The sequence below is a fragment of the Cetorhinus maximus genome, chromosome 16 (genome assembly GCF_964194155.1).
Source record: "Cetorhinus maximus chromosome 16, sCetMax3.hap1.1, whole genome shotgun sequence".
Lineage (NCBI taxonomy): Eukaryota > Metazoa > Chordata > Chondrichthyes > Lamniformes > Cetorhinidae > Cetorhinus > Cetorhinus maximus.
In genome coordinates this window covers 45,752,455-45,778,501 of record NC_135894.1, presented here as the reverse complement: position 1 = coordinate 45,778,501, position 26,047 = coordinate 45,752,455, and the positions used below count along the sequence as shown (strand labels likewise).

Below are 26,047 nucleotides of genomic sequence, written 5' to 3'. Positions count from 1 at the left end.
TCAATGTGATCTCCTCTTTCCATGACAACATGATGGGTAAGGTCAGCTATGACGGGGTAACATCGAAACCCTTTGAGATCTGCAGGTTAAACAGGGTTGTGTTCTGACAACAACTCTCTTTGGCATATTGTTCTATGTGCCGCTGATATATTCATTCAGGTCGTCTACAGTGGGTGTCTACTTACATACTAGAACTGACAAGAAACTGTTCAGCAATGCTCACCTGAAATCCAAGGCAAAGATACACCACATCCTCATCAGAGAGTTGCTCTACATTGATGAAGCTGCACTAACATTTCATACTGAGGAACATCTTTAGCAGCAAATAGACAGACTCTCTCACGCGTGTAAAAAGTTTGGTTTGACCATCAGCCTCAGGAAGACGAACAACAGCGACCTGACTGAGAGCACCAAACTGTGAGTATACCAGGTCTGCATCCTCAGCACACTCCTCTACATTGACGAGGCCTGGACAACAAATGCTAGGCAGGAGAAAAGGCTGAATAGTTTTCAGTTTGCTGTCTCAGACATATCCTCGGAATCTTTTGGCAAGTCAAGGTCACCAACTCAGAGATCCTGTAGTGTGCTAATTCCATCAGCATACACTCATTGTTAAGTTGCTGGCTCAGTCATGTTTATCGGGTAGATGGTGACCATACACCCAAAGACCTTCTATATGGTGAACCGGCCACAGGGCCATGACCTCCTGGGCGTCCATACCATGTTTACAAGGACAACTGAAAGCGAGATATGAAGATGGTGGACATTCACACTGACAACTGGAAACAGTTGCTGATGTACATGATCTCTGGAGGCTGACTGTTTGGAAGGGTATTGGAAGAGGCAAGCAGAAACGAAAAGTTCAGCTGGCCGAGAAGAGAGTCCAGAGAAAACAGAGGTCAGGGAATCATACACCTTCTCAGCCTACTGTCTTCATCTGCAGAAAATGCAGCAGAGGTTGCCATGCCAGAATGGAACAAGAGTTGACCATCACGGCGCAAACCATCATCTTACGAGATAGAAGGGTGCCACCAGGTATTGGCGGCCATGCCTTCAGCTGCCTGACCCTAAACTCTCCTTCAACCTTTCCAACTCACTACCTCTGTGAAGTGCCTTGGGACAGTTGATTATATTAAAGGTGCTATATAAATATAAGTTGTTGTTGAATTGAACCTTTGTAAACTCATGGGTAACCATCAGGTCCTAGGGCTTTCCCAGAGTTAAGAATTTGAATTAACTCTTTGCCACAGGGTAGAGTAATAGATGATTCTGGAGCCAATTGTGTCAGTTTTGAGAAGCGTTTCTTTTCTCAAGTTTCTGCTCATACTCACTTGGCTAACACCAAATGTAATATCTGTCAAGAACCAGTGCAAACAGGCAATATTTTATAATGTAAGCTTTTAAAATTGTTTTTAAAGATATTCCTTGGTATGTTTAAGAGTTGTAACTTATAAGGTTGAATAATCAGCTGAAAAATGGGTTTTAGTCACTGTGTCAATCCACCACCTATGAGTAACCTAATTTTTAAATTACTCACTTACTTTTGAAATATACACAGAACCATTTGTTGGTTATAATATGGCTCAGTACTCAGTTTCTTAGTAAATTAAAAAACAAAAGCTTTTCAAATGTACCTATTAGTCTTGTGTACCCAAATAAAACGTAATCATAAGAGACTCCTTAAATGTCCACAAACAGGCACAAGGAACCCCCAAGAGGTATTGAAGTATTGGTATTAGAGATGTGTTATTTTTCCCCTCCCCCTCCCCCAGCAATGGTAAATCTTCCTTTTGAACTTATTGCTAAATTAAAACCTCAACTAAAAAGAAATTCTAAAATATCATAAGAGCTTAATCAGCTATGCCAGATAGCAATTTGGTCTTAAAAAAAATGGCCTTTCTTTTTCAGACTAAAGTTTTCAAACTAAACAAAATTACCTCAGGAAGAAACATACACAGTACAGTACAACAGATCTGTCTCTCTTAAAGAGTCTCCTCTATTAGACTAAGAGTCTTATAATTCAGAATTCTAGAAGAGTTAGGTTAGTGAGGTTTACAGATTGAGTTTACAACCTTTTTAGTGGTTACTGTCTAATACTTTATTTTAAGCTTAAATCTTGGATTACATTATAATATTGTTTTGAAAACTACAAAATGTAAAAAATACTAACTTCAAATCCACTTGGGTAATAAAATTGTCAGGATATACAACCAAAAAATAACTAGGTTTAAACTTACAATTCAAAGAATAAAGCGTAGTTTCAGCTATTTTTGTCTCAGTTTACGGGGAGATCTAATAAGATTTCAACCGCCTAACTGCAGAGATGTGACTTCCTCATGGAATTTGTAGATTTGACTACTTGTTTTCCTATGTTTGTAATATAAAGAAAATCTGTTGCATATGAATAACATGACTATTGTCTGTTTTACAGTTAGATCTCTTTGTCTTGAGCAATTCTTTAGAATCAAAACAACTTATTTTTTTCAGTAAACAGGTGTTATGTCGTCAGTTTAAGCTTGGTGAGCTGTTTGGAAAGGCCTTACTTTCAAGGCTTCTGTCTGTCTCTCTGGGCAGAATTTTCTGGCTGACGTGCTGATGGCGTAGCCCGCACATCAGCACTTAAAATGTCGCACGCTGACATCGCGCGAGCATGCCAATGTCAGCGCACGGCATTGCCATATTTCGGTCGGCGGGCACACACAGCAATGGGACCCAGCGCGCCCGCCATTAATTAAAGGCCTCGATAAGGCCCTTAACTTGCCAATTGTCCAGGATTTTGAGGGGCCCGTGCGAACTTCGGGCCGGCGCATGGGCCCAACGGCAGGCAGGTAGGAGATTTTTTAAATAAAAGTCATGCACTGGCGGGATATGTGGACTCAGAGGGGTTGCTCATGTTTTCCACGAAGTTTTAATTGCAGAAACTGTTTTAAAGTTGCCTGAGTGATTGTTTGCAGTTCACATTGATTTCCAAGAGTGTTTTGTGTACTTTGAAACCAGTCTGCAGTCAATAATCTTTATCGGGCCTGTAGCTTTCTGGAGGCCTCCATTTAGCCTGGGAGTATGGGTTCTGACATCTCCACTGGAGGCATCTCCCCTGAGGAGGAAGGGAGGACAATCAGCCTCCAGGGGAGCCACCTTTGGGAGGCCAGGCGCAGGGCCAAGAGGTTATTCAAGGTGGAAAGGGCCGCAGGAGATGCCACTATCCTGCTGCCAGGGTATACAGGCGGTGAAGCAGCTACCTCAATATGACTGAGGTGCAGTGCTGAAGGAAGCTCCGACTCTCAAGGGAGACAATCACCTATATCTGTCAGATGATTGGCCCTGAGATCTCCCCTAACTGTGTGGGTGGACACCCCATGCCAGCGGCTCTGAAGCTCACAGTTTCCCTCCACTTCTTTGCCCCTGGCTCCTTCCACGGCTCGGTGGGTGATCTTTGCGGTGTCTCCCAATCAGCTGTTCACACTTGTGTCAAGCAGGTTTCAGACGGGTATTGACCTTCATCCACTTCCGCTGCAACCAGGCAAGTCAGGCACAGCGAGCTAGAGGCTTCACGGCCATTGCTGGTTTCCCCCACGTCCAGGGTGCAATAGACTGTACACATGTGGCCATCAAGGCACCAGCAGGTGAGCTCGGTGCCTTCGTCAACAGGAAGGGCTTCCACTCCATGAACATGCAGATAGTGAGTGACCACAGGATGCTGATTCTGCAAGTCTGTGCAAGGTACCCAGGCAGCTCCCACGATGCCTACATCCTCAGACACTCCCAGGTGCTGGGGCTCTTCAGTGCTCTGGCTTGGCTGGATGGTTGGCTGCTGGGTGACAAGGGCTATCCCCTCAGAAGGTGGCTCATGACGTCTCTCCGTCATCCAAGAACAGAAGTTGAAGAGCACTACAATAGGAGCCATGGCACCACAAGGGCTGTGGTGGAAGGAGCCATCGGTCTTCTCACGATGCGCTTCATTTGCCTGGACCGCTCAGGGGGCGCACTCCAGTACCCCCCGGATCGCGTCTCTCTGATAGTGGTAGCATGCTGCGCTCTGCACAATCTTGCACTGGAAAGGGGGGATACAGTTGATGATGAAGACCTTGACGCAGTGGATGAGGCTGCACATGATGTATCCAGCAGTGGCTTAGAGGATGAGGAAGCACAGGGCGATGATAAGGGGCAGCATGCCAATCTGCTACTACACCAAGGAGGCAGGGACACCCAGGACAATTTGATCCGAACAACCTTCAGCTATCTCCACACACATGGATCAGCAGGACCAGCATTGCCTGGCACTTCCACACGTGGCACTTAGGTGCTACATCTTCCACCTCATCAGCTGCAACTAAGAACTTAGTACAGAAACATCAATGTCCACTCAAACACTCATGATATGCCTGTGAAAAATAAAAATGCAGCACAAAGGAAACACCCTCAGCCATGGTCAGAAAAGTGGACTTTATTATGTCCAAAATATAACAGAAACTTCTCCATTCCAAACATAACTATTTGTTCCCTATTCTAAGGCCAACACAAAATCACCAATGACATACCCGTTGAGTGCCTAACGTGCCTTATGCTTTCGTTTGTGGGTGCTACTTCTAGGTGCTGCCCCATCAGTTGGAGTGGCTTGTGAGACATCCTGCTGACTCTGCTGTCCTGTTGGCGTCGATGACCTTGGCAGGCGTCCTCTGGCCCGTGGAGCCTGTGCTGGCCCCGCATGGGAGGGAGTGGCCAGTTCCAGAACTGGCACTTCCCCAGTTGTCGCAGCCTCAACGGATGCAACGTTCACTGGCAGAGGGGCGGAGGAGCTGCTGCCCTCATCTGGTGCGCCCTGAGAGGAGCTCACAGCGACGACAGGCAGCTGCTGCACCAACGTGAGGTCACATTGGACCTCGCTGCTCACTGCACATGGATGGGCACCGAGCTGCGACACTTGGTGCCCAGAACATCTCCCACATTGCGAATGACCACCTGTGGCCATTAGCGCTGTGAGGGCTTGCAGGTCAGAGCGTAACCCAATCAGAAGAGTCTCAATCCGATCGAACTCCCTCTCCATGAGAGTCGCCAATCTCTCAATGGAGGAAGCCTGAAGCTCTGCCCTGAGGTTCATGCCTTCACGTGCACTCTGCCTGGACTCCTCCATCACAGAGACCAACTGAAGCACACCCTCATGCAACCCTGCCAGATACAAACGCGATTCCTGCCACTTGTCCTGCAACTGCTGCATTGGTGACATCTCCAGAGGCACATCATCAGTGCCGGACTTAACATGTGCCTCATCCCCTGCAGCTCTCCGGCTGCTGGCGCCATTGGCACCCTCTGTCCCTGCCATCTCCTCCAGCGATTGTGAAGTGCCCTCTCCACTGTGACCCGGGACACTAGCCAACGGTAAATTCCCCACCGAGGTGTTTGTGTCTGCGCTGGTGCCTGCTGGCTGAAATGATGTGCCGCAAGTTGCACGTCTTGGCCCTCAGGTGTGGAGGGGGGGCTGCAGTGTCTTTGGGCGTGGCCATGCGGTGGTGATGCCGAAATTAACAACAAAGACAGTGCATCAGTTAGCGTTCAGTCAGTTAATCCTTTCATCCCTTCCCCTCCCCAGCCTCATAAGTCGCTCACCCTTCAAGACCCAAAGGAGACAAACATTGGTGGGGTGGAAAAGAGTCAAGAGGAGGCCCAAACATTAGACCCGCATACAGACAGGCTGGTCAGATGGCCTCAGGAATGTCACATGGAATGTTATGTGCCATTGGAGTGGGGAGTGTGCAGAGGTAACTGACCTGGATGCATGCTGGCCTGGAGAGTTGGAGTTATGAGGAAAGATTGCAAACACTTGCGACATTTGCCGTGGATCACAGGAGATTGACAGGTCACATTATTGACCTTCATACCGTTATGAGGGGCATAGACTCGGTGGGCATATGGCAACATTTCCCCTTGGCGCAGGGATGAGTAACGTGGTGGCATTTATTTAAGTTGAGTGCCATGAGGTTGACAGGTGAGGTGCTGAGGACCTTTTGGACAGAGTAATGTGGGGCGCACTGTCTGAAAGGGTGCTGGAGGTCCCAAACCCCCTAAGATGCAATAACTCTTTGGCTGTGCAGCAGCGATGCCATTGGCATGTTAGGCCATGGTGATCATAGTCACAAATGGGATAAGGTGACTTTGGAAGGTGGTGGAGACGCGATTCCTCAAGGGGACGAGGGACCTTTGTGTATTACCCACATGTCAGAGTGTCTCAGTCTGTGAATGAGCAGTGTTGCAGCATTAACGATTGCAGCAACCATCAATGGTTTGGATGGTGGGCAGACAGAGTGAATGGGACTGTGGCCATCAAGTACCTGGCCGCTGCACCCCAGCCTCGCTGCCACCTGCTGTCCTGGCCGCCTGCCTCCTCCCCAGCTCCATGGCCTGCTCCTCGTAGGTGGTGAGGCCCTGGAGCATGGCGTGCCCACTACCAGTCCTCTGGTGCTCCTGCTGATTGTGTTCAGTTTTTGCCTGCAGAACAGAGAAGAGGATTTATTGGGGCTGATCGCTCATGTACTCTGCACGCGCACGCCGCACCCCAACCACAGTGGCCCATCTGAGGCCTCCAGCGGCTCCTGTCCACACTACTGGTGATCAGTCACCAGAAGATAGTATGGCTGTTTCCAACCCCCTCCCCCAACGGACACCTTGGACACATTCGGCGTCCATCACTTTGAATAACACATGGGTCTTAGCGCCCATGGCAAGGAGGTGCAACTAGGTGTGGCGCCGAGGCCAGCAGATGGCACTTGGCCACAACACCTTGAGGCTCCCCTTCCACCATCTCATCACCATCAATATGACATGTGTTGGAGTTCTGAGTGTGTGTCTAGCCGCCTCCCCTGCAGGTTGCCCCCAGACTACTCAAAGGCGACAAACACCAACATATGCTGCGGGGAGAACCCATCTTCTCCTCAACCACTAAGGTTGATGTAAGCATGGTCACTATCTGTTTGCCCACCCAGCGTGCGCCAAATGCCCAGTGCAGTAACGACAGTAAGACATCGCGGGGGGTGGGGTCTCAAAGGCTAAGGCTACCTGCTGGGTCAAATGGCCAAGGCTGACATGGTACTCACCCTTCCAGAGCGCAGCAAATCATTGAAGCGCTTGCAGCACTGCGTTCCTGTGCACTGCACATCGTCATGGGCGCTGACAGCGTCACCAACCTCCTCCCATGCCTGCCTGGTGACATGGGGGGCCCTCTTCCTCCCATCATCTGGATACAATACATCCCGACGGCTGAAAACCTCTTGGAGGAGGACAGCAAGGCATGCATTGGAGAAGCGAGGGGCACAGTGGCCCCCCTGCTTGCCTATCCTGCAGCCTGCCCCCCTCCTCTTGCTCATGCTGTCCTCCACTCGGTCCTCCCTCCCTCTCTCCATGAGTGGCCATGGTGCACTGCCTCAAGCAGGGTGCCTGGCCACTCTTTATACAGACTGCCAGTTCCCCTTAATTGGCCCGCCCACGGAAAATAGCGGCGTGGCCCATTTCAGCGGTGGCAATCGGCTGCCCGCCCACCACCGAGTCGGTCGGGCCCACCCGCCCATCAAGGGCAAAATTCTGGCCTCTGTGTCTGTGAAAGTAATGTGTATTTCTCACAGAAGACTTTTAGCTGTATTTTCTTTTGAGTTAAATTTTTAACCCTTTCATAGACTAAGTCAATTCCACAACAACCCCCTCTTGATTCGAAAGAATTCTCAGTTGTTCCAAATGGGAAAAGGATGTTATGGTATTGGAGTCAGTAAGGTCTCTAATGGCCAAATGTGTCAACATCAGAGTATGATGTGTATACGTTTGTGCTTGAAATTCTTGAATCTCTTTATCAGTGATTTTTTTCATTTGTTCTCTTGAATTCTGTCTGTTTAATTGACAGATGTTCACAAATAATGTTCAAAACGAAGGGTGAATATTCTTTGTAAGGAAACAATTGTTCTGACCTAAGGCCCTCTAAGTGTTGAAAATTTAAATCTTCAAAGTGATATCTAAAAAGCGGGTACACTGGTCCGTGAACAATATTAGGACTTTTATTCTTTTGTGTGAGTATGTGACATCATCTTGCTTATGAAGCTGGGTTTTTCCCAAAGAATTCCTCAAAACGTGGGTGTCCCTCTTATCACAAGAAGTCTTCAAATAAGTAACAAAACAATTAAGCTGCTTCATTGCTTTCTCGTAATCAATGCAGTGGTAATCAACGTTATTTAATTTTGTGTTTTTGCATAGAAAGCTGTCGTTTTTTGACAAGTACAATTATGCTGCTGTTGATGGCCCACAGTGCCTCATGGTTGCCCAATTTTGAGTTGCTCGATCTGTTCAAAATCTATCTCATTTTGCACAGTGGTAGTGCCACACAACACGATGGAGGGTATCCTCAATGGGAAGGTAGGATTTGATCTCCACAAGGACTGTGCGGTGGTCACTCCTACCGATACTGTCATGGACAGATGCATCTGTGGCAGGCAGGTTGGTGAGGATGAGGTCAAATATGCTTTTCCTCTTGTTGGTTCCCTCACCACCTGCCGCAGACCCAGTCTAGCAGCTATGTCAGTTAGGACTCGGTCAGCTCGATCAGTAGTGGTGCTCTCGAGCCACTCTTGGTGGTGAACATTGAAGTCCCCCACCCAGAGTACATTCTGCACCTTTGCCACCCTCAGTGCTTCCTCCAAGTGGTGTTCAACATGGAGGAGCACTGATTCATCAGCTGAGGGAGAGCAGTACGTGGTAATCAGCAGGAGGTTTCCTTGTCCATGTTTGACTTGATGCCATGAGACTTCATGGGGTCCAGAGTCGATGTTGAGGACTCCCAGGGCAACTTCCTCCCAACTGTATAACGCCACCTCTGCCCTGCTGGTGGGACAGGACATACCCAGGGATGGTGATGATGGTGTCTGGGGCATTGTTTGTTAGATATGATTCCGGGAGTATGACTGTGTCAGGCTGTTGCTTGACTAGTCTGTGAGACAGCTTTCCCAATTTTGGCACTAGCCTCCAGATGTTAGTAAGGAGGACTTTGCAGGATCGACAGGGCTGAGAATGCCGTTGTTGTTTCCAGTGCCTAGATCAATACAACTGAGTGGCATGCTAGGCCATTTCAGGGTGCATTTAAGAGTCAACCACATTGCTGTGGGTCTGGAGCCACATGTAGGCCATACCAGGTAAGGACAGCAGATTTTCTTCCCTGATGGGTTTTTACAACAATTGATAATGGTTTCATGGTCATCATTAAACTTTTAATTCCAGATTTTTATTGACTTCAAATTGGATTTGAACCTGTATCCCCAGAGCATTACTCTGGTTCTCTGGGTTGCTAGTCCAGCGACATTACCACTATGTCATCACCTCCCCTTGGTAAGGCAGGAAGAAAGCCATTCACACATACCCAAGAGGCCATTGTCTCGGTCAGTTTTGGTTGATATAGACTGGGATTTTCCAGCCCCGCCGTGGCGGGACTCACCATGGGGGATGCAGCGGCTCAGCCAAAAGTCCATTAACTTTCGGTGGGACCTGGCAATCCTGATGATGGGTGGGGGCGGGAAAATCCCGCCCATACTGTCCGGTGGTTAGCCACCGCCCCAGTGACATGTCCTGACTTGTCTATATCCTTGTTCAGTCTTTATTTTTAAAAAGTTCCATATAAGCATCAGCATTGATGTCTTGGATGAGAATTTTTCTCCCTTCGTCCCAATGTCCTCCGCGCTCCATGTTCTCACCACTCGGTTTTGAGCCCCACACCACAACTGGTTACATTTTACGCACAAACAGAAATACAAGACATAATAAAAATGCCTTACAGCATAACAGGAATACACAAAATATCAAAATGTCTTATAGCATCCACCCTTAAGTGTACAATTTCACATACGAACATTGCTGCACTTGTGAATCTAATCCATTCACCTTATCCCGTCCCTTTGGTAATATTCACTTGTCCATAAGCACAAACATTCAAGAATACCTGCATACCCAGTCTAACAGGTGAAGCTGGGGTAAAACAAAACATTCCATCCTGGATAGGGCAGATCAGATCCTCGTACTGGTATTCCCGTTGTATGGTTGTAATAGAATATTGCCTTTTCCCTTTATATGCCACATGGGCGGGGAACTCTGCTCCCCGGGTCACCATGTTGGACCCTTCCTTATTCCAAGTGAACAAACAGGTTGGTGCTGCGTTTTCAGTTATATTATATGGGCAAACAAAAGCATCCCGTCTCCGAATGCACCCACACAAATCCGGGGCTACCCAAGTAATCTCGTCCACTTGTGCCACATACCTAGGGTGTTGGTCATAATGTGGCATGTGACCCTGACTTTCTACCCCAACATTTTCAACTCTAAAATGAGGATAAGTTTTCTCCCCTTCCTTTAGAACAGGATAATAGAGAACCAACCCTAGCATGTCCATGCCACTGTTCCCTTGATTGCACTCATCCAGTGTGAGCTTGGGTTGTCAAGTGGCAAGTGACACAAGTGCCAGGTAATGACCATCTCCAACAAGAGAAAATCTAACCATCACCTCTTGACATTCAGTGGCATTACCATCACTGAATCTCCCACTATTAACATCCTGGGGACTACCATTGACCAGAAACTGAACTGGACTAGCCACAAAACACTGTGGCTATAAGAGCAGGTCAGAGACTATGAATCCTGCAGCAAGTAACTCACCCCCTGACTCCCCAAAGCCTGTCCACCATCTCCAAGGCACAAGTCAGGAGTGTGATGGAATACTCTCCATTTGACTGGATGAGTGCTGCTCCAACAGCTCTCAGAAGCTCGACATCATCCAGGACAAAGCAATCCGCTTGATTGGCACCCCATCCACAAACACTCCTCCACTGACGCACAGTGGTAGCAGTGTGTACTATCTACAAGATACACTGCAAGAACTCAATAAGGTTCTTTAGACAGCCAAACCCACGACCGCTACCATCTTGAAGGACGAGGGCAGCATACGTATGGGAATACCACTACCTGGAAGTTTCCCTCCAAGCCACTCACCATCCTGAATTGGAAATATATTGCTATGCCTTCACTGTCACTGGGTAAAAATCCTGGAACTTCCTCCCTAAAAGCACTGTGGACTACAGTGTTTCAAGAAGGCAGCTCACCACCACCTTCTGAAGGGCAATTAGGGATGGGCAATAAATGCTAGCCTAGCCAGTGCACCCACATCTCATGAATGAATAATAAAAAAACTCACGTTTCACTGGGTATACCTGCACCAGTCCTCTGATTTTACAGATATTAGTGGTAAGTTGGTAAGTGGACACAGCAACTAAGATGTTTATCAGTGACCCGGAAAGGCAATCTCCCTTTTACAACCCTTTGGAGGTTTTCATGGGCCTGTTCCACTAACCAAGAACCAGATGTTGTGCAAACATAATTTTCAGCAGTTTCCACAGAGGCATTTTTATCCTTCCTTAGAATTTCGTTCATGCGGTAGTCATGCCTTTCCAATTCCCACCACTGCATCTTGCAAATGCATGGTCATAATTTGATCTTCATCTAATTCATTCTGTTCCACATTATTTATCCAATTTAATATTTTCCTTTAACCTACTTTTAATTACCACTTTGCCTAAAGTAGCTGAATCAAAAACTATTTACAGGTTGTGTCCCGGTGTTAAATATGGTTCATTAAATATCATTAATCGAGCTACGTTGTACCTGCCCACGAGTGAGATTTTGTTTGATTCCATGAACCCTCATACAGACTAGCGCACTCATCCTCATCAATTGCAGTGCTGGTTCGTTCCCAGAATTCCCTCAAAACTGGGTGCAGCATTCAATTGTATAATGCTCAGGTTTTATGTTTATGCCTGGGGGGTAGTCCCATATCCATTGAATTCATCGTCACTGGCACTACCTCTTGGTGCATATTGTGATATTGTACCATTCGTGTGGGTATAACAACCAGTCCATTCTTTGGCCCTGGGGTATGTTTGGGGCATCTCACATTACTACTTGTGTGAGGAAAGGCTTCCTAGGCAGTGTCACTTGGATGCCCCACACTCTGCTCATCATGCTACTTGAGCAACACAGTTCCTCACACACATAGATGCCTACCTCTTCAACTGCAAATTGCTTCCAACAAAATGTCTTATTGTGTCCCATGGTGTCGCCAAGAATACCCACCCTTTGATAATCCAGCAGTCTCCATATCTCTGACTCTTATTATTTGCAGCCTGGGGGGCATTTTCCCCTCCCCAGAATATTATCTCAGGCCTACACCTATCTTTTGTACATGGGGAGCACTGTGTGCAAAACAGTTTTCCCCATTCCACATCTACATCAGTTCGACTCACAACTGTCTTTTTAGAGCAAGTGTTTAATATTGCCCTCCTATCCACAACACTCGTGACTGTCATTTGGGAGTCTCCCTTCCCCTTTTCCTCCAGTCTGAGAGATATAACTTTTGCCCAACGGACCGGGAGTTGTGGATTTCAAATCTGACTCGGTCCCCTCTCTTCAACGCTTGTTGTGCCGGCACCTTCCCCTCACTGGTTGCTGTGGCCTTAAGCCACAAGGGTCCCACTTGCCAGGGACGTAGGGAATTTACAGAGATCTCCTCCTGAAGGCTAGTGAGTCTCAGATTGATGGGCTTAGGATCGTCACATGTGCAACAGGGGAGCAACTGCCGAATAATCATGCACCATGGGATGTCGCGACTGGGTGTTTGTAATAATCCCTTTGGATCACAATGGCCATATATTGTTGTGGTTCGATGTCCTTCCCCTCCTCCACATATTCGAGCTTCCTTGCTGATTTTCTTTGTACTTCCCGCTCTTCCCTCTGGGGGTACCAGAATACCAGAAGCACTCAGGGTCTAATTCCGTTCAAAGATCATAATAGCTGCTGCTGGAGTCTCACAGGCAGTAGTGGGTTTGCATTTGCATCATTTACACTGTCACCACCGTTATCAAAATCACCCTGTTGTGACACTTGTGGGGACTCCCTACAATCGCACACTATTGGTATGATTTGACCCATCATGCACATAACAGTGTCTGGTCGGTGAGGTGCCTTGGTTTGGAACGTTGCTAACTTCATCTGGTTAATGTGGAACCATTTTGCCTACTTGGGCAACTGTACACCATAGGGCTAGCCATGTCCACTGTGCTATAGGGTCCTTTGTAAAGGCATTCAAACACACCCACCCTCACAGTTTTAAACTATCACCTGGTCACCTCTGCACCATTCCTGCTGGTTTGAAAGAGGGCGGGAAAAAAGCCCTTATATGGACTAGTGCTGTTTTCATCAGCCCCCACTTCTTAAAAAGAGCTGAATAAAAACATTGCCATACTCTGTGGCTAGAGTTTGAACTGGGTTTTTATTCTAAACAAGGAAAATTACCTGAATCTTTCCCTTTAGACTTGTTTTTTTGGTTTCGATCTCTTGTGATATACTTTTTCTTACAACTCCCTCAGATTTCAGGATGTTCTGCTCAATATTTTAAATCACTCTTCCAACTGTTTCAAAATTCCAAGTTTTCCTTTTTTCCTCCCAAGTTTATTTTTAAAAACAAGAAACAAATGCATCCCACGAACACAAACCAGTTCAAGCTGTTTCCTGCTGGACAAAGAAAGGCATTTTAAACTTTTATGAATTCCTTTCCCGATTTATTTTAGAGGAAGAACTCCAATGGCTCCTGCAGCAAAAAAGGACCTTTTAACATTTGTAAAAGGTTGTAAAATCCTGATTCCAATTTGCACTATCAAACATTTAAAAACTACCCCGTTTTTACATGTGTGATTTCGTATCCAGATTAGAATTTGCGCACGTTTATCAAAATATCCTGGAATCATGGCCAGAATTTTCCCGTCGGCAATTTGGGGGCGGGGCCCGCTCGCCGACAGGACAATTACACAGGATGATGTCAGGAGGAACCCCCGACGTCATCCCGGTCCCTTTAAATTTTTGGAAGGCGGGCAGACAGCAAAATCAGCTGTCCACCCACCGACCTGTCAATGGCCAATTAAGGCCATTGACAGACTAACTGAGATTGTTAAAGACCTGCCTGTACCAGCTTAAGGCTGGCGGGCAGGCCAGGAGCCCCAGCGGGCTCCTGAAAATACATGAAACCTCATCCACTGGCAGGATGAGGTTTCATGTCCATTTTTAAAAAGTTTAATAAAGTTTATGTCGTTTTTATTAACATGTCCCATCTCGTGTGACATTGTCACATGAGGGGGACATGTTAATAATATTTTTATTTTTCTATTTTTTAAGTTTTTCAGACTGTCACTGATCTCCCTGAGACAGCATTTCGTCTCAGGGAGCAGTGTGCTCTTTTGCGCGCATGCGCGAAAGAGCGCACTTTGACAGCTGGGGATTCCCTCCACCCCCGCACAGGAAGCCCATAGCGCTTCCTGTCGGGAAGGCCGCTGGGCGGGCCTTAATTGGCCCACCCATTCAAAATGGCGGTGGGCCCCGCTTCAGCGGCGGGGGTCGGCTGTCCGCCCACATGCCCACCAAGGCAAAATTCTGCCCCATGACTCTAGCCATTAATCATGACTCCAGGTTCATAACTTGATAAATTTACTTTATTAATTACTCTTCCCTTTTGTTAGTTTTAAACTTGAAACTGAAACTACTAGCACAATTTGGGGAATAGAATCGCTGTAGTGATTGAAGGTATAGCTTTTCCTACTGCCTATTAAGGGTCACATGAATTTTCTTGACGAATGAGCCCTAAACGCGGATAATCCGGGGACTGTGGCTTTCTAATCACGGGCCTGATTCAAACATGTAGCTTCTGAAAGAGTTCCCTGTAGTAAAGTTATCGGTTTCAAGTAGAAATCTGTCCTCTCTGTCAAGTCATTACATTTGGCAATGAGGTTAAAATAGCTCAGACGCTGTACCTCACCTTGTGGATGTGAGTACCTCAGTTCTTAAGAAAAAAAATAAAAGTATGCTAACCAGCCATGCCACTATTTGGCAGAATCGACCCTTAAGACATGTCTATGAAAGACTGGAGCCAGTATGTAGAGCACCTTGGTTTTTATTTGCGGCAAATGAAATTACTGCTGAGGAGCAGCAGAAAACAATTCTTTTGAGTGTCTGTGGTAGTAAAACATATAACCTCATCCACAGTCTTATGGCCCCAAAAGGACCCAATTCTAAATCTTTTAACAAATGGGTAGACCTCGTGAAGATACAGTTTCAGCTGAAGCCATCGGTAATAATGCAGAGGTTTAAGTTTAACTCTAGAATAAGGGCCCCGGGAGAGCCCATCATAACCTATATAGCAAAGTTCAAACAGTTGACAGAGCACTGCGACTTCGGAGGCTCGATGACATGTTGCAGGACCAGTTAGTTTTTGACGTTCACAATGATGCCATTAAGTGTCGTTTACTCGCAGAAGTTAACATCAATTTGAAGCGCGCAATGGAAATAGCGCTAGCAACGGAAAGTGCTGCGAGAGACCCACAGGCTTTACAGAATGTGCAACATGGCACCATTCTTCAGTTAGGGCGGTGTTAAGACCGATGCAGTTGGTAAAGCGGAGTTATTTAAAATTCCCAGGGGGAAACTTTAAATAACTGTCATAACCTATAATTTTAAGTGTTATGTTTGAGATGAGACTCTAAATTCAGGAATTAGACCATCAGTTCTCGAAGTTTTACATTAAACTAATTGAAACATTTTATTAATTTACACAAGTTAAAATATATATACACATGGCTACAAATTACTACTATCATAACTTTTAACAAATTCCCAAACTAATCTCCACTAAGGCAGCAGCAATCCATAGACTTAACCAAACACCAGGCAAAGCATTTTCACCTTAAGAATTCAAAATGAGGTTCTTTTCACTGTGGAGCCAGTTGGAGGCTTACAGCTGCCTTTTGATCTTACATTGCCTTTGCCTGCACACCAGAAAACTACTGAAGTTATACCTACCACCACTGATCAAATTCAAATTCTCATTGTCTCACCAGTCTCTTTAAACTTTACCTTTTAACAACGAAACCTCATTCATTGAACCAATTTTATTAGTACTATAAACATATTGCTTGGTAGCTGCTGGAAAGGCATCAAGTTTTCACCCTCCTTGAATGCTCTATTCAAAAAATGCAAATAGACTCTATTTCTCTGTTTACATCTCAAACTAGCGCATATCAAATCACCCAGACTAGCTGACTCTAATCTAATTAAGACACACCAGTTGACTCTATTTTAAAAGAAAAATATTTTCCAAAATATTATTTACATTAGTAGCTTCATGACAGCGGGAATCTACCACCGGGTGTGGCGCGAAAATCAGAGACACAGCAGCAAAGCAAGAGACAGTCTCTTCTGCTGGAAAAACTGAAAGGCATTTCAGCAGTGACTTTCAAGTTAATCTGTTATAGATATGGGGGTAACCACGTACCCGACACCTGCAGATGCAAGGAGGCAGAATGCCATTACTGCCATAAGAAAGGGCACGTTTTTTTTTAAATTCATTGACGGGATGTGGGCTTCATTGGCTGACCCAGCATTTATTGCCCATCCCTAGTTGCCCTTGAGAAGGTGATGGTGAGCTGCCTTCTTGAACTGCTGCAGTCCATGTGGTGTAGGTACACCCATAGTGCTGTTAGGAAAGGAGTTCCAGGGTTTTGACCCAGCGACAGTGAAGGAACGGCAATATATTCCCAAGTCAGGATGGTGAGTGAATTGGAGGGGAACTTCCAGGTGGTGGTGTTCCCATCTATCTGCTGCCCTTGTCCTTCTAGCTGGTAGCAGCCTTGGGTTTGGAAGGTGCCTTGGTGAATTCCTGCAGTGCATCTTGTCGATGGTACACGCTGCTGCTACTGTTCATCAGTGGTGGAGGGAGTAAATGTTTGTGGATGTGGTGCCTATCAAACAGACTGCTTTGTCCTGGACGTGTCCAGCATCTTCAGTGTTGTAGGAGCTGCACTTATCCAGGCAAGTGGGGAGTATTCCATCACACTCCTGACTTGTGGCTTGTGGATGGTGGATAGGCTTTTGGGAATCAGGAGGCGAGTTACTCGTCACACGATTCCTAGCCTCTAACCTGCTCTTGTAGCCACAGTATTTATATGGCTAGTCCAGTTCAGTTTCTGGTCAATGGTAACTCCCAGGATGTTGATAGTGGGGGATTCAGTGATGGTAATACCAATGAACATCAAGGGGTGATGATTGGATTCTCACTTGTTGGAGATGGTCACTGCCTGACACTTGTATGGCGTGAATGTTCCTTGCTGCATGTCAGCCCAAGCCTGGATATTGTTCAGTTCTTGCTGAATTTGGACATGGACTGCTTCAGTATCTGAGGAGTCACGAATGGTGCTGAACATTGTGCAATCATCAGCGAACATCCCCACTTCTGACCTTATCTTGGAAGGAAGGTCATTGATGAAGCAGCTGAAGATGGTTGGGCCTAGGACACTGCTCTGAGGAACTCCTGCAGTGATGTCATGGAGCTGAGATGACTGACGTCCAAGAACCACAACCATCTGCCTTTGTACTAGGTATGACTCCAACCAGTGGAGAGTTTTCCCCCTGATTCTCATTGACTCCAGTTTTGCTAGGGCTCCTTGATGCCACACTCAGTCAAATGCTGCCTTGATGTCAAGGGCAGTCACTCTCACCTCACTTTTGTTCATGTTTGAACCAAGACTGTAATGAGGTCAGGAGCTGAGTGGCCCTGGCGGAACCCAAACTGGGCATCAGCAATAAAGCAATGCAGGGCGAAATCAAGACAGCCCTTAAGGCAGCAGACCAAAATGATTGAAGTGAATAATCTAACAGAACCGGAAGCTGCCGATACTGATACCTATTCCTTGTACAATGTCAAAGCAGTAAAAACTGAACCTGTAACCGTCACAGATCAAATGAATGGGAAGCTGCTAGTAATGGAGGTAGATATGGGAGTATCAACCACAGTGGTGGGAGAGCACACATTTAAATACCTGTATGAAGGTACTGAGCCACTGAATCTGGGGCAAACCATGGCTCAACTGAAGACATACACTGGAGAGTCCATACAGGTAAAGGGCATCGCCACAGTACCTGTGTCCTAAAGGCAACTGACAGCCCAGCATCCAGTGATCATAGTGACAGGTGAAGAACCTAGACTTCTGGGCCGAAACCGGTTACAAAAAATTAAGCTCAACTGGTCAGAAATATTTCATGTGAGAACAGGAGGAATTCCTGAACTGTTAAGGAAATACGACAGTATATCTCGTGACAAATTGGGAAAGTTAAAAGGCTTGCAAGCAAAAATGTATGTAGATTCGGAGGCGACACCCCGTTTCTTTAGGGCCAGACCTGTGCCTTATGCCCTAAAGGAGAAGGTGGATGCAAAATTGTGTCACTTAGAGAAGCTAGGCATAATCAACCCATCCAATTCTCGGAATGGGCAGTGCCCATAGTCCCTGTGAAGAAACCTGATCAAACTCTTCGCATTTATGGGGACTACAAATTGACCGTGAAGAAGACAGCTAAACTAGATAAATATCCTATCCCGAGGATAGACAACTTGTATACAAAACTAGCAAGAGGCAAACCCTATACCAAACTGGACATGAGTCAAGCATACCAACAGCTAGAGCTGGATAGCGCATCTAGAGGGTATGTAATCATCAACATGCACAAGGGCCTGTATCAATATACTCACCTACACTTTGGAGTATCATCTGTTTGTAATCTTCCAAATGACCTTGGAAAGCCTATTGCAAGGACTTCCCCGAGTAGTAGTGTACCTAGATGATGTTCTGATCACAGGATTAATGCGGAAGCCAAATGTTTGGCCAACCTGGAAAAGGTTTTAAGAAGATTCTTAATTGGAAGCCAGTGTACAATTAAAGAAAGAGAAATGTACATTCCAAGCACCAGAAGTCACTTACTTGGATCCCCTGGCTGGATGCCATGGGGTTGCCTCTAGCGGAGGAAAAAGTTAGGGCAATTAAAGAGGTGTCCTCTCCATCCAGTGTAACTAAACTCAAGTCTTTTTTGGGCATGATTAATTATTATAATCATTTCTTGCCAAACTTGTCAACAGTGTTAGCACCATTACACTTGTTATTAAAAAAGAATCATTGTTGGTCATGAAATTTGCAACAAGAAGAAGCCTTGGTGAAAATTAAGAAGCTATTACATTCATCATGTCTACTGGTACATTATGACCCATCAAAATAATTAATATTAATCTGTATTGCAACTCCTTATGGTGTGGGAGCTGTTTTATCACACAGGATGGAAGACGGTTCTGAAAGGCCAATTGGCTATGTCTCTAGAACTCTCTCTGCAGCTGAGAAAGGTTATCCACAACTAGAAAAGGAAGATTTATCAGTAATATTTGGAGTGAAGAAATTCCACCAGTATCTGCATGGCCGACATTTCAGTATGTGTTGGACCATAAACCATTAATGGGTTTATTTAGTGAGGATAAAGCTATTTCACCAATAACATCAGCAAGAATTCAATGTTGGGCTTTGATTTTATCTACGTAATTTTAAAATATGGATGCTCTCAGTAGTCTCCTGTTACCAGATAGCATTATACATGCTCCAGTGCCGCAAGAAAGTTCTTGTGCTGAATTTCTTGGACTCTTCGCCTGCGTGTGCGAAGCAAATAAGGAATTGAACGAACAGAGATCCAATTTTTTTTGTAAGTCCGAGATCTTGTATTGCAAGGGTGGTTGAATTCACCAGTGTCTCAAGAGATGCCCGTGATACAGAGTTACGTTGTCAAGATGGAATATTGTTGTGGGGATCAAGAGTCACGTCCCTTCACAAGGAAGAGGACCACTCTTGACAGAGCTTCACAGTGCACACCCAGGCGTATCGAAGGTGAAAATGCTTGCGCAAAGCTCTGGTGGCCAGGCATAGACAGTGTCATTGAAAGCATGGTCAAGCACGGTCTCCAGTGTCAGCAACAACAATAGTTGCCTGTTTCAGCTCCACTGCATCCAAGGGAGTGGCCTGGTCGACCCTGGGGTAGACTACATATTGTTTATGTCGGTCCATTCTTAGGTACCATGTTTCTATTGATCATAGATGTGCATTCTATGTGGATGGATGTGTATGAAGTCAGATCACCGACATTGAGTGCAACTGTTGAAAAGCAATGTCAGTGTTTTAGTATGTATGGCCTACCAGAAGTAATTGTTTCAGATAATGGTACTGTCTTCACTAGTACAGAATTTCAGAGATTCATGAAATTAAATGGAATCAAATATATTAAAACTGTATCCCTCATCAAATGGGTTAGCTGAAAGAGCTGTGCAAACTTCCAATTCAGGAATAAAGAGGTTATCCCAAGGTACTCTAGAAACTCGACTTTCCTGCTTTCTTCTCAATTATCGTACGACTCCTCATTCAACTACGGGATCAACACCCGCCTGAATTATTGATGAAACGCTGCCTATGTACAAGGTTAAATCTGGTATTTCCAAACTGAGAGGGGAAGGTAGAGAAGAATCAGAGTAATCAAAAATTGAATCATGATATTCATAGATTTACTGTAGGAGACACAGTTTTCATGCAGAACTTTGGAAATGGACCTTGTTAGTTTCCTGGTATAATTGCCTCAGAAACTGGTCCCTTGTCCTTCCAGTTGGAAGTGGAAGACTGAATTGTTCAAAAACATATGGATCATCTTAGGAGTAGAGACACATTCCAACATCCAGCTATTCCGCCTGTGATTAACGTCAAACCATTAACCACTGAGGTGACAGATCAACCTACATTAGACATACCTGATATCTCTGTAGATATCTCTGCCTAACCTTGAACTGCCACTTTCTAATGATGTATCTGATACTGCAGTTCCTGATCATGTTTATTCAGTGGGAGAACCTGAAGCGGTAGAGCTACACAGCTCTAACTAAATAAGAAAACACCTCAGAGACTTAATCTTTAATCACCTGTCCTGTATATATGTATATGTTGTGGATTAAAATGTTCTTTGTAAATAGGAAATGCAAAAAAAACTAAAGGGGAGGAAATGTAGTGATTGAAGATATTGCTTTTCCTACTGCCTATTAGGAGTTAAGTGTTCGTTCTTGACGAATGAGCCCGAGGCGCAGGTAATCCAAGTGGCGAGGGTTGTGGTTTTCTAGTCATGGATCCCGTTCAAGCATGTAGCTTCTGAAAGAGCTCTCTGTAATAAAGTTATCTGTTTCAAGTAGAAACCTGTCCGGTACATCATCATTACAGTCATCAAAGGTTGAAGCACACAAACATCATTCACACAAGGGACAGAGTTTTTCGCTTTGCTTGAGCATGAAATGACACGCATCGATGTTGGCCGAACATGCCGATGTCAACACAGAGTCACGCAATAGTTCAGTCAGTGGGCGCACGCCAGAGCTGGCAGCGTGCCTGCCAACAGTTAAAGGCCTGTTAAGGCCATTAAGTAATCAATGAATGCAAATTTTTCGCTGCCCATCAAACCTAATGGTTGGCGGGCAGGCGAAAAGGCCAAGTGGCCTTTGCATTTTTTTGGAAACCTCATCCATGGGTAGGATGAAGTTTCAAAAAGCAAATAAAAATAAAATAATAACTTTAATTTTTCATTAATAACATGTCCCTGCTCATGTGACAGGTCACATGAGGGGACATGTTTTATAACATTTTAATTTTCTTTATTTTTTAAATATATCTCTTCATCTCCCTGAGGCAGCTCCATACCTCAGGGAGATTATGCTGCGCGATTTCGCACGCATGCACAAGTTCATATTCCCCCCCCCCCCCCCACCACTCCCCTCCACCTCCAACACAGGCAGCGCTGAGCATTGCCACTCACGTTTCATGCTGGCCGGGCCTTAATTGGCCCACCAGCGTGAAATCGCGGTGCGATGCCGATCACAGGCGGCGGTCAGCTTCCCAACTGCCCCCGCCAAGCCTACCCACCAAGGGCAATATTCTACCCAAGGAAACAAATTACATTTATTCCACACACAAGCAGAGAAAAATAGCATGTGTTTCAAAAAAAGCCAGATACGTGACTTGTCTTCTTTCCTTAAACTTTTAAACTCCAGAAATTAAAAGCTCAAAACAAAGTTAATTGCTAAAAAAAACTTAACATATTGGGCAGAATTTTGCCCTTGATGGGCGGGCAGGCCCGACCGGCTTTGCAGTGGGTGGGCAGCCGATCGCTGCCACCAAAACGGGCCCTGCTGCCATTTTAAGTGGGCGGTCCAATTAAGGCCCACCCAGCGGGCCACCCGACGGGAAGCGCTATCTTCCTGTGTGGGGGGGAGGGCTTCCCCAACTGTCAGAATGCGCTCTTTCATGCATGCACATGAAAGAGCACACATCTCCCTGAGACTAAGTGCTGTCTCAGGGAGATCACTTGACAGTGTTTAAAACTTCAAAAATAGAATAATAAAAAAATTATTAAAATGTTCCCCTCGTGTTAAGGTTGGACGGGCAGGTCCTTTAATTGGCTTAATGATCCTGTCAATGGCCTCAATTGGCCATTGACAGGTCGGTGGATGGACAGCTGATCGCGCTGTCCGCCTGCCTTCCTAAATATTTAAATGGGGCGGGATGATGTCGGGGGTTCCACCCGATGTCATCCCGCGTCATTTTCGTGTCAGCGAGCGGGCCCCGCCCCCAGCTTGCCGATGGAAAAATTCTGCCCATTTAGTCTAAAACAAAAGGAATCCTGCTTCCACATAAAAGAACAGGGCAATTAGTGCTTTGTCTTTACAGCTTGTTAAAACCTCAAACAGCAATCTCTGCTGACACATTGATGATTGACAGACACACTCAGCAATCACATCCACACTTCCACATTTCCACACAACCTAGAAATGTGAACTATAATGAGTTACGAACTCAAAATGCCAAATAACACATTAAAACTTACACACACACATTATTATCTGAAGCTTCCTTTGCATTCTCCATTCTTGCAACATTTGAGATCTGTTGTAGGCAGGGTGCCTGGTGGTGAGCCACCATCCCAGTGACAAGTGCTGACATGTCTGTGTGTGCATCTGTCTGTTTAGCTGAAACTGTCTTTATTTTTAAAAAGTTCAATATGAGCCTCAGCAATGATGTCTTTGGTCAGAATTCCTCTCCCTTTGTTCCAATGTCCTCCGCACTCCATATTCCCCCATCCGGTGTTAAGCTCTGCATGCTGGTCCACACCACAACAGGTTACATTTTACTCACAAACAGAAATACAAGACATATTAAAAATGCCTTACAGCATAACAGAAATACACAAAATATCAAAAATGTCTTAGAATTTGCATTTAACTAATGGGCTATTTTTTAAACAAAACTTGATCGATATATGGTGCTGACTTTTTGTATTATTATAATTGATGATAAATCCCAATAATTTTCTATCTTGTGCTTCAGTGGAGTTTTACTTCAAAATCACTAATGTTGCACATATTCTTTGCACAAAAATATACACAAAATTGCTGGTTTGTTCATTTTAGTCAGGACTGTTGCTTTAATATTTGGTTCATTCTTTCATGATGTGCAAACACATGCCTCTGAATATGTGTAAACACAGGTAAGTGCAGTAATTATGCTTCAAGTATGACATGACCATGAAAATAATATGATGAAGAAATTGTGGGAGAGAAGTCCTGACAGATACGGTGTGGTGTCTGAAAGAACAGAGGGAGGAAAGAATGAGTAGTCATCTAGAATTGTAGGAATAGAGTCTGCGTGAAGAGATGGACAAATTTCTGAGAAAACGCCAGTTTCCTGCTGCGATGGGAGGTCGTTGCACCACCCTCCAGAATGCCTCCATTCCAGTCTGCAGTTGCCAACCGTCCAGGATTGACCTGGAGTCTCCAGGAATTAAAGATTAATCCCCACAATGTTGCTGAGAGAAATCCAGGGGAAAAAAATCATAACAATGTTGAAAGGAAAATTATTTTTATTTTTATTAGTTTATTTTTATTAGTTCTAAAAGTATTTGAGAAGGGGAAGTGGCAATACATCCAAATATTAACAACCTCATTCCAGCCCTTGTTACATATCTTCCCACCTTCAAGGCATTTCTGGTCCAGTAACTGCCCGGCTACCTCTTCTTCTACATAACTGCTGGAATTTCAATGGCAGGCTCCCTCTTAGTGGGGAGAATCATGCCAGAAGCATGCTGTGCATATGGGTTGAACCCCAGACTGGGAAACCGGGTCAAGCGGAAGTCCTGTTCCACTAAAACACTGGTGCTGGAAGGATAATCCCAGCCCCTGTGTCCCAATTGGGCAGGGACCTCAGGCTGCTTGTGCTTGGGAATTGCCCAGATTGACAATCAAGGCTGCTACCATGAATTGGAAATCTTCTATGTGGTTCCTACACAGCTGTTCAGATAAGAACTTAAGGTGTGCTCGCTTGAATTAAACTATTTCCGACATATCAGTTATGAATGACAATGAAATAACTACTGCTCCCAATTTTGTCAAGCTGAATAAGTGTACATGAAGCAAAAATTCTCCAGCTGATCCTTCTGAATCAAATCATGTTTCAAGAAGTAGAGATTGTTTAGATTTAATTCCTTGTGAGTTGAATATAATGTAATAATGTTGTCATTAGCATCAGTTGATTCAGTATTTCAGAATTTCCCAAAGTGCTTTACAGCCAGTTAAAAATGCATTTGAATATAGTCACTGTTGTAAAGTAGGAAATGCAGCTGCCAAATTATGCACAGAAAGGCCCCACAAACACTAATGTGATAATGGCTAGATAATCTGCTTTAACGATATTGTTTGAGGGATCAATGTTGTCCAGGGCACTGGGGATAACTTCCCTGCTCTTCTCTGTGGTATCCCTTACATTCACCTGAGGTGACAGATGTTTAGTTTCTCATCTGAAAGACAGTACTTCCAATAGTCCGCACTGGCAGTGTCAATCTAGATTTTGCAGTCAAGTTCTGGAGTGCGACTTGAACCCAGAACTTTCTGACTCAGAGTTGAGTGCTACCATTGAGCCACGGCTGACAGAATAGTCCACTGTAATACCTTATACCTTATGAATACCTCTGAATACCTTAGAGCCGAATACATCACAGATGATGTTTGTGGAACAACTGATGTGTTTTACTATATTTTTCTATTTCACAGGAAAACTGAATGTGGAGACGCAGGAGAATGTGACAGCAGTATTAGGTGGAAATGTTACCTTCAGCTGTATTTCACATTTAGAAGAAATTCTACAGGTCACCTGGCAAAAGTTAAATGGTCAATCTGAGGACAATATTGCTACATTTAGTGAAAAATATGGGCCCAATGTATTTGGGTCATTTAGTGGTAGAGCTGATTTCATGCCATCAAAGGTGCAAGTGTCCACTATTGTATTGTTTGGAGTGAAGCTTGAAGATGAAGGATGTTATCAGTGTATCTTTCATACATTTATAAATGGCCAAAACATTGGGAAGACCTGCCTCACTGTAGATGGTAAGACTGATACAAATAAGAATATAAAAAAAGTTTGAAACCAAAAACGGCTGTTCAGCTCATCAATCCATCTCCTTCCACTGTCCATATATGGCTACTTTAATCGTGGGTTTCTTACCCAAGATCCCTGTACTTTCTTTCAAATTCTGATATGAATTAAACAGATCTATTACTACCTCTACAACTCTTCCTCAACGGCTATTTGACCCAGTTTCTTTTAATTGTATCATTGGCTTTGAATTAATAGCTTCCCTGGGAGTCTGTCCCACAAATCCATTATTTCATGTTGACAGAGGAATCTTGCAAGATACTTGTGAAATCTGTGCTTCCTGTTTGAGATAAATAACTTATCTTTACCTTGCATTACTTTAAAGCACAACGTTTAAACTACATTTTAAGCCTTGTTTGTACATTGTCTATTTGTATTGAAAATTGCACTTAAGTGAATTTTTTGGTTCCAACTTAATTGCAATGATTCGTTGATTAGAATTTGAGATGTCTGTTTTGCCATGGAGTAAAGTATACAGCTGAGCATTGAATCAAAGGTTTTTGGCACTTTACTGCTCATCAGTTTAAGCAGACCACAGCTGGGCTGTTGCTGAGTTATGTCCCAGAGGGCATAGCAGAGCATGTTTAAAACTGATTTTTAAAAGCAGTAGA

The 26,047-nt window shown here is 44.9% G+C and overlaps 1 protein-coding gene across 1 annotated transcript in view; it reads left to right on the top strand.

The window, feature by feature from the left end:
- LOC144691580 (nectin-3) overlaps positions 1–26,047 on the top strand; it is a 48,446-nt gene that overhangs the window by 1,013 nt on the left and 21,386 nt on the right. The window contains exon 2 of the mRNA XM_078559793.1: positions 25,061–25,387. Within this exon, the coding sequence (XP_078415919.1) occupies positions 25,061–25,387 (327 nt within the window). The remainder of the gene's footprint in view (positions 1–25,060; positions 25,388–26,047) is intronic.